This window comes from Pelodiscus sinensis, chromosome 3 (assembly GCF_052426305.1).
Source record: "Pelodiscus sinensis isolate ZL-2025 chromosome 3, ASM5242630v1, whole genome shotgun sequence".
NCBI lineage: Eukaryota > Metazoa > Chordata > Testudines > Trionychidae > Pelodiscus > Pelodiscus sinensis.
In genome coordinates, this window is record NC_143054.1 from 143339368 (window position 1) to 143357002 (window position 17635).

The window sequence follows — 17635 nt, forward strand, 5'->3', positions numbered from 1 at the left end:
CTTGGACTAGTAGGGTGCATCTACACAGCAATTCCGTTATTTTGAAATCCATTTGAAATAATGGATGGCTTATTCTGACTTCTGTAAACCTCATTCCACAAGGAATAACGCCTATTCCAAAATAGCTATTTCAAAATAGCTGTAGTTTAGGTGCTTCACTGCTGCTATTTCAAAGTAGCGCCTCCCCAGGGCTGTTCAAAGTAATTACACCCCAGTGCCTCCTGGCGCTCTAAACTGAGGTAGCACGTCCCTGTTAGAGGAGCCTGCCTCGGACTAATTTTGAGGCTTTCCTGAGGTATAGACGTGCTATTTTGAAAAAAGCTATTGAGGAGTATTTCCTCTGGAACAGCTTATTTTGAGATAAGCGTGCAGTGTAGACATACCCTTAAAGAGTGAGGGGAAAGGACTTGCATTCTGTGCATGCCTCTCACTCCTGGCTAGTGAAGGGAGGGGGCAGAGGAGTAAATCACAGACTACAGGTACTTTCTCCTCTCCCCCAGATAGTCCCAGGAACAGGAAGAAAAGCAAGTTCCATCCTGGTGTGCATGGCTGCTGTGCCCCCTGCTCTCCCGAAACTCTGCCCTGGGGGCAGGGCTGGAGGTAGACTCCCCCTGTCAGCCCTTTAGCGCAGCCTGCGACTCTGAAGTATGCCACACGGTGCTCTGGCCACTGCTACTGTTGTAGCAGCAGTGTCAGCCAGAAACGCTGGGCTCTTTTGAATCACCAGGCCTCGGAGCAGTTGTCCCCTTAGCTCTCCTACTGGCCGGCTTGCCAACAGCCTTTGAATGTTTAGTAAAATCTGATTCCCTCACTGTTCCTTCATGATAAGCCCTTGGCCAGGGCTTCTTCCAAACCATCTTCTTCCGAGGCTGGGCCGGACTGCAATCTGGGCCTTCCCAATGCCAACCCTATATCCTCAGGCATGTTGTGCCTCAGGTCACTTGAGCCCTGAAACTAACTCAGTAAGTAGGGATGTTGGCATATAATCGAGTAAACAATTAACCGATAAGGCTTATCAGTTATTCCTATCGAGTACGTGCACCCTCCCCCCCTTCGCTGCCCCTGTATCTCAAGGCATACAAGGGGGGAGCATGAGCTGGTGCCCATGAGGAACTGGCTTTAAGCAGGCTCCCCATGAGCACCGGATCCACCTGTCCCCCCACTTCCGCACTGCTGCCTCTGATAAAGCAGCAGCACAGAGGGAGGCAGGTGGGAGCGAATAAGCATGAGGAGCCGGCTTTCAAGCCAGTTCCCTGTGCTTATCTGCTTCCGTGGACCCGCCTGCTATCCCTCGCTGACTCCCATAGAGGCAGTGAGGGGGGGCAGGCAGGAGCCGCTGCTCAGCACCAACTCTGTGGTGCCGCCTGCCCCGCACTGCTGCCTCTATCAGGGGAATATGTTGGCACATTATGCCCCCTGCCCTGACTCCCTCTAAACCTCAGGCCTCCATAGAGGAGGCTCACCTGTTTCTGAAGAGATGTTCACCTCGACACTGAGGTCAGGGATGGGGGCTCCCTGGAAGGTTGCAATACACAGATATGTGCCGTAGTCGCTGAAGCGCAGGTCAATGATCTCCAGGCTGCTGGTCACTGGTGGGAGCTCAGGGTCGTTTCTGGAAATGAGCAGTCGGTCGGAGACCCTGGCTGGTTTCCCATTCTTGTACCAGAAGTAGACGACCTTCTCCTGGGGGACAGCATCCACATGGCACGAGAGCTTCAGGTCCTGCCCTAGCTGGATGCTTTCACTCTCTTTGATCACATCAGGGGTGATCTGGAAGGTAGCATTCTTCATGGCTGGGATGGACAGAGGTGCAAAGCTGGTTAGTGAAGCCAGAATGCCCTGTGCCCAAAGGGGGAAATGTCTGTACGTTATCTATCCCTTGCCCAATGGGAGACAGTGGTTCCATGTGCTCCCATCCCATGCTCAAATGAGATCCCCATGGGAGGCAATGGTGCCACCCCCCAAGCCTGCTGTGGCACTGCATGTCAGGATCAGGAAGCATCAGCAAAGCAGTGGGAAGGTAGGACTGGAGTAACCATGGATGCGGCAGGCCAGGAGTGAGGTGCATCAGCAGAACTGTAAGTGGGGAAGCTGGCACAGCACTGTCTCCAGTCAGCACTACCACTCCCTTGCTGAAGTAGCACATTCACCCCAATGTAAGGGAACAATAACAAGCTCTGGGTACTCAAAGTGTTTGCCTAGAAGTAGAAGGACGTACATCGCACCAGCAGGTTCACGGTCTTCTTGGCTGGGTTCCCCACATTATTGATGGCCGTGCAATTGTAGTAGCCAGAATCTTCCATGCGGATCCCCCAAATGGTGAGGTTGCCCTCTTGAATGAGGCTGTTGTGAGGCATGGGGCTAGGTGAGTGAGACCAGACCACCTCAGGCAGTGGGTCACCGCCTGTCAGGGAGCACTGCATAGTGACATTATCTCCTGGGTTCACCACCAGGGTCTCATTGACAGACAGCTTCAGAGCGGGTGGGGCTGGAAGAGAAAAAAGGCAACACTAGTGAGCTCTGAGGAGACTCCCACCAGCCTGGATGTCGCTCAATTCGACATGAACGGAGAAACTTTCCATGTGTTCTCAGAAAAGAGGGGGTAAGGGTGGGCTGTCCGTGAGTTCATTAAAAATGTGAATCTAGGAGGACCCCATCAAACACGGCATCTCTAACCAAGTCAGGGGACCTAGCTGTAGTAGGGTTCAAAGGCATAGCATAGACTGGCTCCCACAGAGACCCCAAACAGAGGCCACATCTCAACTGCAATCACAGGGCACCACTGCAGCTAACTTGAATCTAGCTAGCTCAGGGTCCCAGAACGGTGAAGCCACTGCGGCACATGCTTACTCATGGGGATAGTCCATGCTGAATTCCAGGTGGACTGGATTCCAGCTGGACTGATGCATACATGGTCACAACTTTCCTGCTCCAGGACTGAGCTAGTGAGATTAAAACCTGCGTGGGCATGTCTACGTGAGCTGCAGTGATACATTGCGATTGCAGAGTAGACGTACTCTTTGTTTAGACTCCAAACAGTCCAAGCTTTAGAAACAGAGTTAGATCCCATCTACACTGAACCCTGTAACAAAATTAATGCTCTGGCTGTGTTATAGAGGTAGGGCCTAATTTTCTACCCCATATCAGAACAGTAGTATTTTACACCCATTTTGCATCAATACAGTTGGCAACACAGACAGACAAGCAGTGAAGAATCAGGCTACATCTACACTATGAGCTTTCCCTGCAAAAAATATGCTAATGAGGGACTCATTTGCATGAGTCACAATCTCATTTGCATCTTTTCTGCTGATCCATTTTATGCTAAGGGTTTTTGTGCAAAAACAAGCAGTGTGCATGTTTTCTTTTTGCACAAAACCCCCTTTTTCCGCAAGATTGGTAAACCTCCTTTTTGGGGGCATAAGGATCTTGCGGAAAAAGGGGGTTTTGCGCAAAAAGAAAATGTCCATACTGGTTGTTTTTGCGCAAAAACCCCAGCGCAAAAATGGATCGGCAGAAAATATGCAAATGAGATCGTGATTCATGCAAATGAATCCCGCATTAGCATATTTTTTGCTGAGAAAATGTGTAGTGTAGATGTAGCCTCAGGGTCTAAAGCTTGTTGATTTTTGCTCCCAATTCAAGTAACTGTGGCTGCAGCGGGGCCTTACCAGACAAGATGGGTATGTCTACACTACAAAGTTAATTCAAACTAACAGCCGTTGGTTGGAATTAACTTTAACAGGGGCTACACATACAAACCGCTAGTTCGAATTTAAATTGAACTAATGGAGCGCTTAATTTGAACTAGGTAAACCTCATTCTACGAGGACTAATGCCTAGTTCGAATTAAGTAGTTCGAATTAAGGGCAGTGTAGCCACTTAATTCGAACTAGTTGGACTCTAGCCCCGCCCAGGTTGCCCTGGTGGCCACTCTGGGCCAAACCAGGGAAACTCTTCTGCCCCCCTCCCAGCCGCAGAGCCCTTAAAGGGGCACGGTCTGGCTACAGTACTTGTACCAGTTGCAAGCCTGCCAGCACCCAGCCAGCAGACCCTGCACTTCGCACGGCACGAGCCAGCCACCCACTGCCACCCAGCCTCTTCCCAGGACCAGGCTGGTGGCTCCCAGGAGCCTGCCTGGGGCCATAAAAGATGGGTGTCCACCTGGTCTAGTGCAGAGATCATGGACCTCATCGAGGTTTGGGGGGAGGCCTCTAACGTCCACGATCTCTGCACTAGCCACAGGAATGCAGCCGTCTAGGGCAGGATAGCTGCCAGCCTGGCCACCAAAGGCTACATGTGAACCCAGGAGCAGGTTTGCATGAAAATCAAGTTGGTCCAGTGAGACCCCCAACCCTGAGCTTAGAACATAAGAACATAAGAACAGCCGTACTGGGTCAGACCAAAGGTCCATCTAGCCCAGTAGCCTGTCTGCCAACAGCGGCCAACACCAAGTACCCCGGAGGGGATGGACTAAAGACAATGACCAAGCGATTTGTCTCCTGCCATCCATCTCCAGCCTTCCACAAACAGAGGCCAGGGACACCATTCCTACCCCCTGGCTAATACCACTCCATGGACCCAACCTCCATGAATTTATCTAACTTCTTTTTAAACTGTTATAGTTCTAGCCTTCACAGCCTCCTGTGGCAAGGAGTTCCACAGGTTGATTATGTCCTGTGTGAAGAAGAACTTTCGTTTATTAGTTTTAAACCTGCTGCCCATTAATTTCATTTGGTGTCCCCTAGTCCATATATTATGAAGAACTTTTCTTTATTCACCCTCTCCACACCACTCATGATTTTATAGACCTCTATCATATCCCCCCTCAGTCAAAGGCCAAAGGTGCTTTACCATGTTTGTGCTAGTGTTAAGACATATGGGCCCTCACAGCAGTCAGGCACAGGGTTTTGATTTGAGAAAGCAACCTAGCTGGAACAGCAGAAAAGGCCCTTCCTTGCAGACATACGACAGATTCACAGAGAACATCCTATTTCACAGCATTAATGGGAACAGTGTGCCTACTGTACTTAAAGGAGAGACGAGAAATAAATATCTGTCTGTATCCAACAATACAGTTCCAGATGCCAAACCTGCTTAAATAGCTTGGACACCAGGATGTATTTCTCTGCCCCCGTTCAGCAGTATACTCAAGCAGGGCTGAGAAGCAGCTTTGGAGCATGTCTCTATTAAGGATATAACACAAACAACTCACAACATGAGACTTCCCTCCTTTTCACAGCACATTCTCAGGGTATGGACAGCACTTTCCTTGAGACAAGCATTCTACCCTCCTTCAGACTGCTGCAACCCTGCTGGCTTAGCCCCAGGGGACGGAAGAACAGAACTTGTTGCTTGGATCATGAGTGCCCAAACTGCGGTGCACGTGCCACTGGTGGTACAAGAGCTTGCTGTAAAGGGGGGGGGGGCTGTCCACTTTAAAGGGAGTGGGGCCCAAGAACAGACAAGCCCTGTTCCATGAAATGGCCCCTTTAAGGAAACAGGTGTTCAAGGGAGCAGCAGAATGGGAGCCGGTGTTAAGGAAGCAGCTACCTGCTTAACATGGTAAAACTCATATGCCAGGTGACGCCCAGGAGGAGCAGAGCACAGCCAGGAGGGAAGAACTGCAGGGGGACACAAAGTCAAGAGAAAGGCTCACCAGAATGAGAGCCAGAAGGAAGACTTGTGGGCTGAGAAAACCTGACTAAATCAGGACCCAGCCCTAAGGAGAAGGGCTGTAGGGATGTCTGAAGCAAGGCAAGAGGTGTGTGAGTCCAAGGACCAAGGGAGGGTCTGTGGAGTGTGGCTAAAATGTGGATATTGGTGGGCAGGAGAAGCCTGCTTGAACCATGGCATAGCCCTATGAGGGAAGGCTGGGGAGTCCTTTACAAAGATGAGTGTTTCTGTGTGAAAGGCTCTCCAGAGAGGTCTGCAACAATGACTGGCAGAGTTCCCTGCATCAGTGGGAACTGAAGGGAGCTGGGAAGTTGAAGCACTGGAAGAAGAGTGAACTGGAGCTGTCTGGTGTCCAGGTGATGATCAGGGACCTGTGGTCAATAGAAGCCAGCCTTGTTGTGTTATGTTCAGCAATAATCCAAGTAAGAATTAGCAGAAACTTTGAACTTAAGTGAGACAAATTAAAGCCTCAAGCCACTGGCTTTCTTTAGCAGCAAGTCATTTGACAAATCTTTTGTGTTAATCAGATTACAAGGAAGACAGAATAATTGATTATTCTTTTTGATTTACTGTCTAAAAACCTGAGAGGTTAAAATTGTTATAATTTAGCACTTTAGACTTCTTTGTGGGCATCTATTTTACTAGAAGTCCAGAAATGCTTACACCTATTAAGGCCTATAGAAATGGGCACTAAAAGAAGAAATTTGCTCTTGATACTTCAAACATCAATAATGAAGGCTGTACAAAAAGCCAATGAAATTTGGAAACTGCTGATTTAGATAATTCGCGGTTCTTTATCCTAACCACCAGCTCACCACTGCAGCTCACTCCTGGTTCTCTGCATGCCTCAGATTCATGGTTCTACACACCTGGGGTACAACCCAGACGCCTCCTTTTTTACGGCACAGCTGAACAGGTTGGGCTGATTCAAAGCGCATGGGCAGCTCCTCATCTTCTGGATGCTCACATCCTTGTATTTGGTTTCCTCCATTCCTGCCCTCCCCAGGAACAGTCCTCAGAACCTTTTCTCTGCATTCTGCACTTCATCTCACGAAAGGCCCTTTCATGTTCCTTGTCAGCTCCATCGAGGGCTCCAGACAGAGCTTGAGAAACAATCAGCAGCAGCACAAAGGCTGAGAGTGTGTTTTAAGTAACAGCCATAATAATGCAAAATAAGATGTTGTTACATATTCATGAAGCCTGATTTAACAGCATCATTATTTCTGCCTCTCCTCTCCCTGGACTGCGTTAATGAGCTGTACTGGATCTCTGAATTACAGCTCGTGCAGACAAGGCTAGAAGGGCCACTCTCTCCTCCATGCAGGCGGCATAACTTAGCATAACTATGGCCAGAAAGCTCAGCGCAGTCCAGCCTGGTGTCCTGCTTCTAGCAGTGGCCAGCGTCCCTCTTGTCACATGCACAAGGAGCACCCAACCAGCCTTGAAAGCACTGTATAGCTGCATAGTGAGGGAATGCCATCTTATGCTGCCAGCCATAAAGATCAGTTTGAGGGACAAGGTTTGATTCCTTTGATTTCTCCTCAACCTGGAGCTTTGGAAAATAAATATTAAATCCAGAGAACAACAGAATAACAGGGAGCAAAAATGATTTGTGTGCTTGCCAGTGATGACTTTAGGCTCTGATAAGGTTTCACAAATCCAAGGAGACCCCTAATAAGGTGGCCTGACTCATCCTGGATGGATAAACCCCCATAAGCTGTGCAGACATGACAGAAAGCCAGACCATCCGTAAGACAGTTGCCCTGAGCCAAGAGACCTGAGCCTCTGAATAGCAGTCACCTCCCCTGACGATGAGCTGGTCTTGCCTGGGAACGGCCTTTCCTTGGCCACGCTGATAGACACTGCACTGAATTGGTCTTGGCAGAGACTCGTCCTCCCCCAGCAGACCTGGAAACAGGCAGAGATCCATTTCTTTGGGGGCTTTTGGGAGGGGTGGTGGAGGAAGGCAGCAGGGGAGCATGTGTCAGCTACTGTTCGGGTTCTGATAAAGCTATTTAGACTCCTGTTGAGTGAGGTGAGGACGTGTTCTGTGCAGGATAAGTGACCTCAAGTGGTGGCTGCTTCCTCAGGGCAGCTTATTTGTGGGCACAAGCAGGAGAGGAGGCCCCTGTGAAACAGCTACCCACACATCTTAAGGCAGTGCATCTCCAGCTAGAAGGTATGAACCCAGCCCCAGCTCTGGGAGCTGAGGATGGATCGCATCCTCCTCCAGTTGGTGGATGGAGGGTAACAATATGCAGCCATTGTTATGCAGGAGATGAATCTCATTTATTTGTAACCCGTGGCGATTCCTTTTGTTCTCGGCTCAGAAAACCTGCTGGCAGAGTCTGCTGTGGAGCGAGGGGACCATTAAAAACAAAGAGTCGCTTTCAATTCCCTTTGAAGTCCAATTTGCTGCAGTAAAACTGCAGGAGAATTAACCAGCTGGGCTGCTTAACTTTGCAGAAATCAAGGGAGAAAATGTCAGCCATTCCCCAACCACAGCGGGATCAGAATATGTGGGCTGCAACAAACTGGACTTGAGAGCGCCTCAGAGCTCTGGAACCACAAAGGATCATCAGGAAGATGATGATGAGGAGGAGGAGGCAGAAAACTTCTGCAGAATGAGGATCCAAATAGAGAATAGGAATCAGAACTGGTGCTGCAGAATTTGTGCTGCAACCACAACGCTCAGCTGCTGCCCAAGATAACTATCAAAGAGCCAAGCCAGGGAACAAAAGATTGATTCCTTACCAAGCTCTGGGCTCTCTGGCAGGGAGAAGTACAGATATACACCACAGACAGTCAGTAGCAAGAGGCCCCTGATGAATTGTGGGAGCCACTTTTATAGCCAAATGGCAAAGGATCAGCAACCAAACTGGGGAAAGAAGATTCTCTGGCCTAGCTTGACCTGACCCATCACTTCCCCTCAGAGGTCCATACCATCGGGGTCTATAAATACTTAAAAAGATTTCCATTCACTTCTGTGCTCCCAGAGTTCAGGTATAGAAGCAAAGACATCCCGAGTAAGGCTGTTCAGAATTCTGGACACAACCAATGCTACAAGAAAGTTACTAATGCATGAGCTGAGGAAGGGAGGAAGGGATTTATGCAAGATCAGAGAGAATTGTAAAAAAATATTCATACCTAGACAGAGAAAGACTTTAAATTTGTGTGCATAAACATGAGTATATAGCTAGCTACATATTGCAAGAAAGGAACACACATCTACTGTATGGGCCAAATGCTGAGCTGGTGCAAATTGCTAAGAAGTTGAGTAAATTTGGCACCAGATCGGATCAGGAAAACCCTTACTTCTGGTTCACTCAGTAAAGTGGCTGAAACAGAAAAGAAGGATGCTTTCTTTGCATTTACCTAGGAAGCATGGTTCTGAAGAGGAATTAGAGTCTATAAATCTACAAACATATCAACTGAGAAGCCAGAGCTAGAAAAGCTGCATGAGGCCCCATTCCCCTTGACTAGAGCAGGGTTGCTTTTTTTATAATGCATGGTCTAGTGTTCTGTGCAGTCTAGTTTGAAAGGACTCAAGAAATGGAGCTTCCAGCTTTTGAGACGATTACATAGCTGCAAAGATCTTATTGCTAGTATTGATGCCTAACATTTAACTTGGGTTTTCCTTTTCTTAAGGTATTTCATTATTTATACATAAAAACATGTTAATTGTCTCAGCCCCTGGGCTCGGTTAGATCAATAAATATAATTTTCTACAGTATTAACTATTTCTCATCAACAGTTGGCATCATCAATAGTTCTGCCTTCATTGTACAGAGATGACACAAGGGATGGAAACTATTTTGTATTATATTAGAGCTAGGTGAATAATTCAAACAAGCACATTACATCACATTACAGACACAGATTCAGCCTCTTTTGATCACAGAATATCCCAAAGCAAAAAAGCAATTTTCTTGTATTTATTCATTATTTAAGACATTTGACAATTTTTTGCTTTTTAGTTTTTGAGTTTAAATCTATTGGTTGTGACCAGCTTCCTGCAAGGGTTTGATATAGAGCACCCAGTTGCTAATTACTCAGGAACTCTCTGAATGATCACGTGATACTGTTTCTGTTCCTTGACTGGTTGACCACTCAAGCATCCCTGTCATGAACATTTGTGCATGTGGTTGTGAAATTCGTTTTGATATCTGCTTTCCACAGGCATTCGTGCTGGTAGAACTTACTGGCTTGAATGCTTTCAGAAAGCAGCTGCATGAGGGGTGTGAACCAGGGTGCAGCAAAGTCATCCAAATATTGTATGGAAAATTTGTGGAAAGTTTGTGCAGCATTTTCCCAAGTATCAACTGTACAAAAAGCAAATCAGGAATATTGATTTTATTTTTGTAAAAAATTGGCTACAGGTTGGACCTACCTGGTCCTGCACCCTTAGAGGTTGACCAGCCCTGAAGGAGGGAGTTTGCCAGACCAGGGAAGATCAGGCTCTTGGGCTATTAGCCTTGGGACTCTGCTGCCGCACCCCATGGCCACTGGGACTCCACTGCCAAATACTTCCTTCTGGGGCTCTCTAGTCCAGGATTCTCTGGTCCAGCAACATCCACTGTCCTACCAGATCACAGATGTTGCGGAACCAGAGAGAGTTCCAGACAAGAGAGGTTCAATCTGTTGAGGTTCCCTCAACACCCAAACGGAGATTGACTATCCTTGCGACATCCCACCAGCTATGCTTCAAGCTCCCAGGAATTCCAAGGAGTGCCGGACACATCTTACTCCAACTCATTGGTTATTGCCAAGTGTTTGTACTATGGACTTGATCCCCTGCCTACTGAGATCAGTGGGAATCCTTAACGGGTATTTGATTGGGTTCCACTTCACCCGAACTTGGGAGGATGACAGCTGTTCAGCAAGCAAGAGGTGCTCGGGGTACTCTGTTGCTGCTCTCTTACCTGTTGTGTTAGTGAGCTGGAAAGTGATTGATTTGTCAGGGATACCGCACACATTCCGGACTGACACCTGACATGTGTAACTGGCATAATCCTGCGGCCTCAGGTTTTTCAGCTTCAGAACTTTGGTTTCACCCTGGGAAAAGTGGAAAGAAATGGAACAGAGTCACTGAGTGACAGATGCACTACAAACCACCTTCGGCTACAAATCTGCGGTCTGATTCTGAGAAGTGCTGATCAATGGGAGTTGGAAAAGTTCAGGACCTCTCTGGATCAGCCCCTCATTCCTTTGTAAAAGGAGCGAATGTTTGTGGTAATAATTCCAAAACTAATCATTCTCTATGTAAATAAAATAAATAAATGAATGAAATCAGCAGCATTGCCATGTATCCTGAAAGCACTATTGAGCAGTTTTATAGATAATCTCTTGTCAAATGCTACAGGATCATCTTGCAGAACTGAAAGGATCTAAACCACTTACAGCAAGAGTCTGATCTCACATTGGGATATATCCAGCAGTAGCTCTAGTCAGTGGAGTCATAATGTCATAAAACCAGGGGAAACAAGATCAAATTCCAGCCCTTAAGCTTTAATACTTGGCTAAATACAGCATGCTCAACAGTTAAAACCATAAACATTTGCAGTAGAGGAAAAAGGGTAATTAAGAGAAATATTCAAATAAATCATCAAACCTTTTTTCCCCCCTTTGCTGAAGATTCTAATCTCATTTACACTGAAGTAATTCCAGAGTAACACACTGTCTGTAATGGAGTTACCTTGGATTTTTCATACGAATGTAACTAAACTCAGATTCTAGTACTGCCAGTTATGGGCACACAACAGAACCAGAAGAACTCTGTTAAATTCACATCGTATGGGCTCTGTAGATTTACATTTAAGAGACATGCATATGGGAAGTTCTGAGATACACCCCCTGGTTTGTAGCCTCTCATTCATATGCCTTTATACAACGGTATGCCTGTCCTTTTTCATTTGTTTGTGTAAATCTCTTTTTACAGATTTTTTTTTTAATACAAATCTGGAAACGAAAAAAAAGATACCAGCTTGACAAATCCTCCTGAGATGACTGCGCAGGGCAAGACATGGAGCTCACAAGCATTAATATACATTGAACATGTAGTATCTGACCTGGGTGAATTAGAAGATAAATTCCTAGGAGACCAATACACAAGTGAAAAACACCTCCCCAGAGATCTGTTGCTACGCTGAATGAATAAGGGTATTTACAATGGGTGAGTCAACTAGTGATTTACACATAGTTCATATGCATCCAGTTTATTGATCAGTAGACACATTAGACACAAGGCTGGGTAAACGTGTATAAACCTAGATTGTAAATCAGTTTACAAAAGTATACACTGGTAAGCCTTTGGCTCATTTGTTAAATGTCAGCCATCTAAACCTTATAGTGACATAGTGTATCTGTCCTGACTGAGAATACAACAGTATCAGTGTAATTGAACTGTGATTTGTTAAACATGAAGCTTCTAAGCTGCAAGACTGATTCTGTTATCACACCCATTTTATACCCAACGTGACTTTGCTAACTTCAATTTCTGGAGTAAGCCACGGGAAAACAGAGGAGAATTAGGGCACCTCTGCATGAACAGAGCATTCCTACACTGCTTTCCTTCTAGCTGGCAATTGTAGGAATGACCCATGTTGGCAGGGGACACCCCTTGACAAGAACCCACAGACATTCTGCAGATGCAACACAGAAAATAAGGGTATGTCTACACTACAAAGTTAATTCGAACTAACGGACGTTAGTTCGAATTAACTTTCATAGGCGCTACACTAGCGCTCCGCTAGTTGGAACTTAATTCGAACTAGCGGAGCGCTTAGTTCGAACTAGGTAAATCTCATTCTACGAGGACTAAGCCTAGTTCGAACTTACTAGTTCTAATTAAGGGGTGTGTAGCCCCTTAATTCGAACTAGTGGGAGGCTAGCCCTCCCCAGCTTTCCCTGGTGGCCACTCTGGCCAACACCAGGGAAACTCTATTGCCCCCCTCCCGGCCCCGGACCGCTTAAAGGGGCACGGGCTGGCTACGATGCCCGTGCCAGGTGCAAGCCTGCCAGCACCCAGCTAGCAGACCCTGCACCTGGCACGGCTCGAGCCAGCCACCCGATGCCCCCCAGCCCTCCCCCTCTTTCCGGGACCAGGCTGGCGGCTCCCGGGAGCTTGCCCGGGACCGCAAGAGGCGGGCACCCGCCTGGTCTAGTGCGGACATCGTGGACCTTGTCCACGACCTCCGCACTAGGCACAGAAAAGTGGCCGTCTAGGGCAGGAGAGCTTCCAGCCTGGCCACCCAGGAGCAGGTGTGCATGAAAAGCAAGGTGGTCCACTGAGACCCCCGACCCTGAGCTTACAATGGCCATACTGGGACAGACCAAAGGTCCATCTAGCCCAGTAGCCTGTCTGCCGACAGCGGCCAAACCTAGGGACCCTGGAGGGGATGGACTGAAGACAGTGACCAAGCCATTTGTCTTGTGCCATCCCTCTCCAGCCTTCCACAAACTTTGGGCAGGGACACCACTCCTACCCCCTGGCTAATACCACTCCATGGACCCAACCTCCATCACCTTATCTAACTTCTCTTTAAACTCTGTTCTAGTTCTAGCCTTCACAGCCTCCTGCAGCAAGGAGTTCCACAGATTGACTCTTTGCTTTGTGAAGAACAACTTTCTGTTACTAGTTTGAAGCCTGCTACCCATTCCTTTCCTTTGGTGTCCTCTAGTCCTTCTATTATGGGAACTAATGAAGAACTTTTCTTTATGCACCCTCTCCACTCCACTCGTGCTTTTATAGACCTCTATCCTATCCCCCCCAGTCTCGTCTTTTCTAAACTGAAAAGTCCCAGTCTCTTTAGCCTCTCTTCATATGGGACCTGTTCCAAATCTCTGATCATTTTAGCTGCCCTCCCCTCTCCCACCCTCTCTCTTCCCCTCTCCCACCTCCTCTTCCCAGTCTCCCCGAGTTTTGTTCAATAAAGAGAGCTTCTATTTTTGACCACACGTTTTCTTTATTTTGTACATCAGGAAGGGGGGCTAGGGAAGGGTAAGTGGAAGGAGGTGAGGGAGGAATGGGGTACGAGGCCCTGATGGGGAGGACTGGGCTGGCTCTGCGGGCTTCTGGGGGTGGAAGCTCTCCTGCAGCCCCCCAATTGCCCCCTCTCCCCAGATGGCAGCCTGCGGCAAGTGCAGCCGGTCTGATGGCCGAGTGCTGTGATGTGCCCAGTGTGGGCACTCAGGGCACTCGAAGCCAGGACTGCTTTGCAAGCGGGGCACCCCTGAGAACTGTCTGTCCGGGGTGGGGGTCGGGTCCCTTTAAGCACAGCCCCCGGCTAGCCTTGGACAGCAGCTCCACGCTCTAAGTCCTCATCTGATGCCCTGCCGGCACTGCTTCCGGCCATCCTTAACCCCGGTTCAGGGTCCACTTAATGTGGACATGCTAGTTCGAATTAACAAAACACTAATTCGAACTAGTTTTTTAGTCTGGATCCGTTAGTTCGAATTAGCTTAGTTCGAATTAACTAATTCGAACTAAGTTAGTTCGAATTAGCGCTGTAGTGTAGACATACCCTAATTTCTTTGAGTTGCACCATTTATGCTGAAGACACTATTCCACTGTGCTCCGGTTCCTCCTCATAGTCAGCCTCAGACTCCATGAAAGGGGGAAGCCAGAGGAAGATGCGATGTTCTGCGTCCTGGAATTTTTTTACTAGACATTAGACGAGACAGAAAATCCTCTCCAGATCAAAGTAGCAGCACTGACCTACAGCATTTTTTCAATCGATTACAGACCCATAGTGCTGAGCTTTATCCCCATCTTCCTTTTTGTTTTTCTTCCAACTGCCCATTTCCATGGCATACAGGGAAGGCTTGTTTCAATAAGCTATGAACAATACCTCAATAACTGAGAGGTTGCCCAGGGCACAGCTCAAAAACAAAAAAATCTGCTCAGGGCCCAGTTGCCAGGGCTTTGGTTGTCAGAGAGATGTGAGGGATGAAGCTGTCCCCTCAAGACCTACCCTTACGCCCCTCTTTTCATTGCCTCATGGCATTGTTCTGCCTCATTAACTGACTTCCGCAGTGTCAGCAAAGCAGTCACTGAGAGGCATTGAAATCCATAGCAAAATTTAGGACACCATTACCCAGAATACTTTGGAACACAGACTACCCAAACACAATTCCCTCCACCACCACTCCCATGGCTTCAAAGAAAATGACTGGGACTTGGAGCAATGTGTGGATGGGGTAGAGATAAGTATAAGGAAGTATGAGGATTTTGACCTGCATATTAAGGTAGGGAGGAGGAAGAAAGTGTGTGAAGTCGGAAAAAAAAAAGGGAGACAGAAAGAGTAAAACAGACAGGAAGAGAAGATGTGTATCTGGGCTTCACACCAGCCATTCAGAAAAGTTCTTCATTATTAGCACTGTCAGTTCCCAGCAATTACAAACACCCATGCATATTTCCAAACAAGAAACTCTCTTCATAAATACTAAGCATATGGGATCCAATCAGGAACAGAAAGAACCAATCGCATGGCTTGTTCAGTGAATCATTTCAGCTGTTCAAATTAATTTCCACAGACTATTCATTTAATGTTAGGAGTAACTGACACAAATGTGAAAATCATGGCCTGCTCACAGGCAGTTTGCCAACATGAAAAAGGGCTACAAATCTGTTGGCTATGAGCAGTGCACGCAGCTCTCGGAACGAACCTCATGAGCAGAGATGGGGTATTGGCATCACCATGTGGGTATCAGTAGGAGGCTAAGGGATGTGCAGCCAGAGAGATGGGAGGATGGGGACTGGACTCCATTTCTCTCTTTCAGGCACATAAAACCAAACAGAGTAACCAGCCTTCGATTCCTGAGGTTTCCTGCCTAACCATCCCTGGTTGCATCCTCAAAAACACAACAGTGCCCTTTGGGCATGGGCATCAATCTCATGGTGGGACAAGAATTTCCCAGCTATGATCCTCCCTTGTGCAGAGACCCAGTATTATTGGGAAACTATGGTGGATGCCAAGCGCCATTTTCTCCCTCCAGGAACAGTAGGGGTGGACCCATGGTGATCGTTAGGACCTGGCACCTCACGCCGGGGTGAGGTTTGGTGGTGGGTCACCTCACTCTCACCTGTGTGTACAGTGGTTCGTAGATGTCCACTCCATTATCCTGGCTGTGGGAGAGTGTCTCAGTGCCCCGTTTCCAGATGAAGCGAGCAGGTGGGTTTGAGTTGACTGTACACCGGAGGAAGACCGTCTTCTCCTGGTAGAAACTGCCCCGGACATCGCTGATGGTCTGGTGGACGGTGAGAATGGGCTCATCTAGATCTGGAAGGGAGGTGGGGAAGGTCCGCAGGGGCGATTAGCAAGCTCAGGCCAGGGCACATACAGTCTGCTGGGCAGACAAAGCTCCGGGAGGGAGGAGAACCTCTCATGGTCAGCTAATGAAAACCACTAAGCTAGAGGCTAACCTGACTCAAAACATGTGTCTGATGGGAGAAACCAGTCTTCTCCAGGTCACTCCACAGCACTCCAGGAGTAGGAAATAAGCTGATTTGCAGCCTTCCGCGGGCAGTAAGAGGAACTGATTGGCTCTGGCAGGACCCCAGTGATATCATTCTTGCTCCCAGACATCATTCACACTACCCCTGGCCCCATCTCATCCCTCTGTTCTAGCTGACAGGCAAAAGGACTGAAAAGCTAAGGAACTCTCTTCCCACACCCTTATTCCCCTCTGCTCCCACCCTTTACTTCAGTGGCCTCTGTCCCCAAAGGGGGAGGAATTTCTCCTGGGTTTGTAGGGACTAAGCCCTTCTCTTGGACATAGCCAGACAATGAACACCCCTCCCCCCCAAAAAAAACACCCACCATGAGAAACCCTAAAGCTGCAGAGAAAATGGAACAACAGATGGATGGAGATGGAGATTCACCTCACGGACAGGAAAGTCTGATGGAACATCAGTCATGGGATCATGGAGTGTAAGAGCACAGGAACGTCTGGATGCAGCTTCTCCTTTCCAAAGTGTAGCCCCACCCTTTCTTCTCATGCACAGATCCTCTCCCCTCCACCAGTTCTACTCCCCTATTTTAAAAGCACTGTCAACATTTTCCTCTCCTACCCCAAAACTATTCATTAGACCAAGGATGGGGGGAGGGGCAATGTCCAGGGGAGCTGACAGCTTCTGCAGTATGTGGGGAGGGGCGGACTCCGTGTTCCCAAAGGGACAGAGACAGGAGCAGCCCTCCATGCTGCACAGAGCATGGCACCCCCTAGCCCTTAGCAGAGCCACATGGAGCATGTGGTGGCTATTTAAAGGGCCTGGAGCTCTAGTGGCAGGCAGGAGCCTTTGAACCCTTTGAATCACTGGGCCTCATGGCAACTTTCCCCGTTGTCCCACCCAGTTGGCGGGCCTGGCTATGGCTCGAGGGCTGGGTCTGGCCCACAGCTTCTCCCCACCATAGTAGGGTGAACTGGTGTTACGTGGGCCTGGAGCCAGATCAGTGAGGGGTTTGGGTGGGGTTTTTCTTGTTGGGACCCAGGGCAGTGAGTTGTGTTTTGCTTTTCGCTTGTATGTGGTGTCCGACTGATTTTTCTGTGGGTCAGTGGCCCCCAACTGAAAAAAGGTTCCACACCCCTGCATTAGACTGTCTCCTTTCACCCCACCCTCCCAAGCATGTCCCCTCTAAGCTGCGAGCACACAGGTGATTCGTCAGCCCCGCCCAGTCAGAGGCTCAGGGTAGGAGCTGACTGGCTGGGTGGGAGGGTTAATCACCTGTGAAGCTGCGCTGCCCCACAGCTTAGAGGGAACACTGCCCCTGAGTGGTCTTTTGCTTCCTGTGCCCCAAAACCAGGTCAGTCCTCACCCTCTCAGTGATGGGATTAACCTTGCATTTGAGAGGGTCTGGAGAAGAGCTGTGCAGAGCCTGCCATTTGATGAGCTTGCCAGACGTGGCAGGCTGCACCCCTTGCAACCTTCCGCTACAAAGGAGCTTCTCAGACTGGGCCC

The 17635-nt window shown here is 48.3% G+C and overlaps 1 protein-coding gene across 2 annotated transcripts in view; it reads right to left on the bottom strand.

Moving 5' to 3' along the window:
* MDGA1 (MAM domain containing glycosylphosphatidylinositol anchor 1) overlaps nt 1–17635 on the bottom strand; it is a 246221-nt gene that overhangs the window by 127650 nt on the left and 100936 nt on the right. For both annotated transcript variants that reach the window (XM_006126531.4, XM_089777407.1), the window contains 4 exons: nt 15760–15956; nt 10599–10731; nt 2219–2488; nt 1464–1793 (listed from right to left, as the gene is read on the bottom strand). In XM_006126531.4, coding sequence (XP_006126593.3) covers nt 1464–1793; nt 2219–2488; nt 10599–10731; nt 15760–15956 — 930 coding nt within the window. The remainder of the gene's footprint in view (nt 1–1463; nt 1794–2218; nt 2489–10598; nt 10732–15759; nt 15957–17635) is intronic.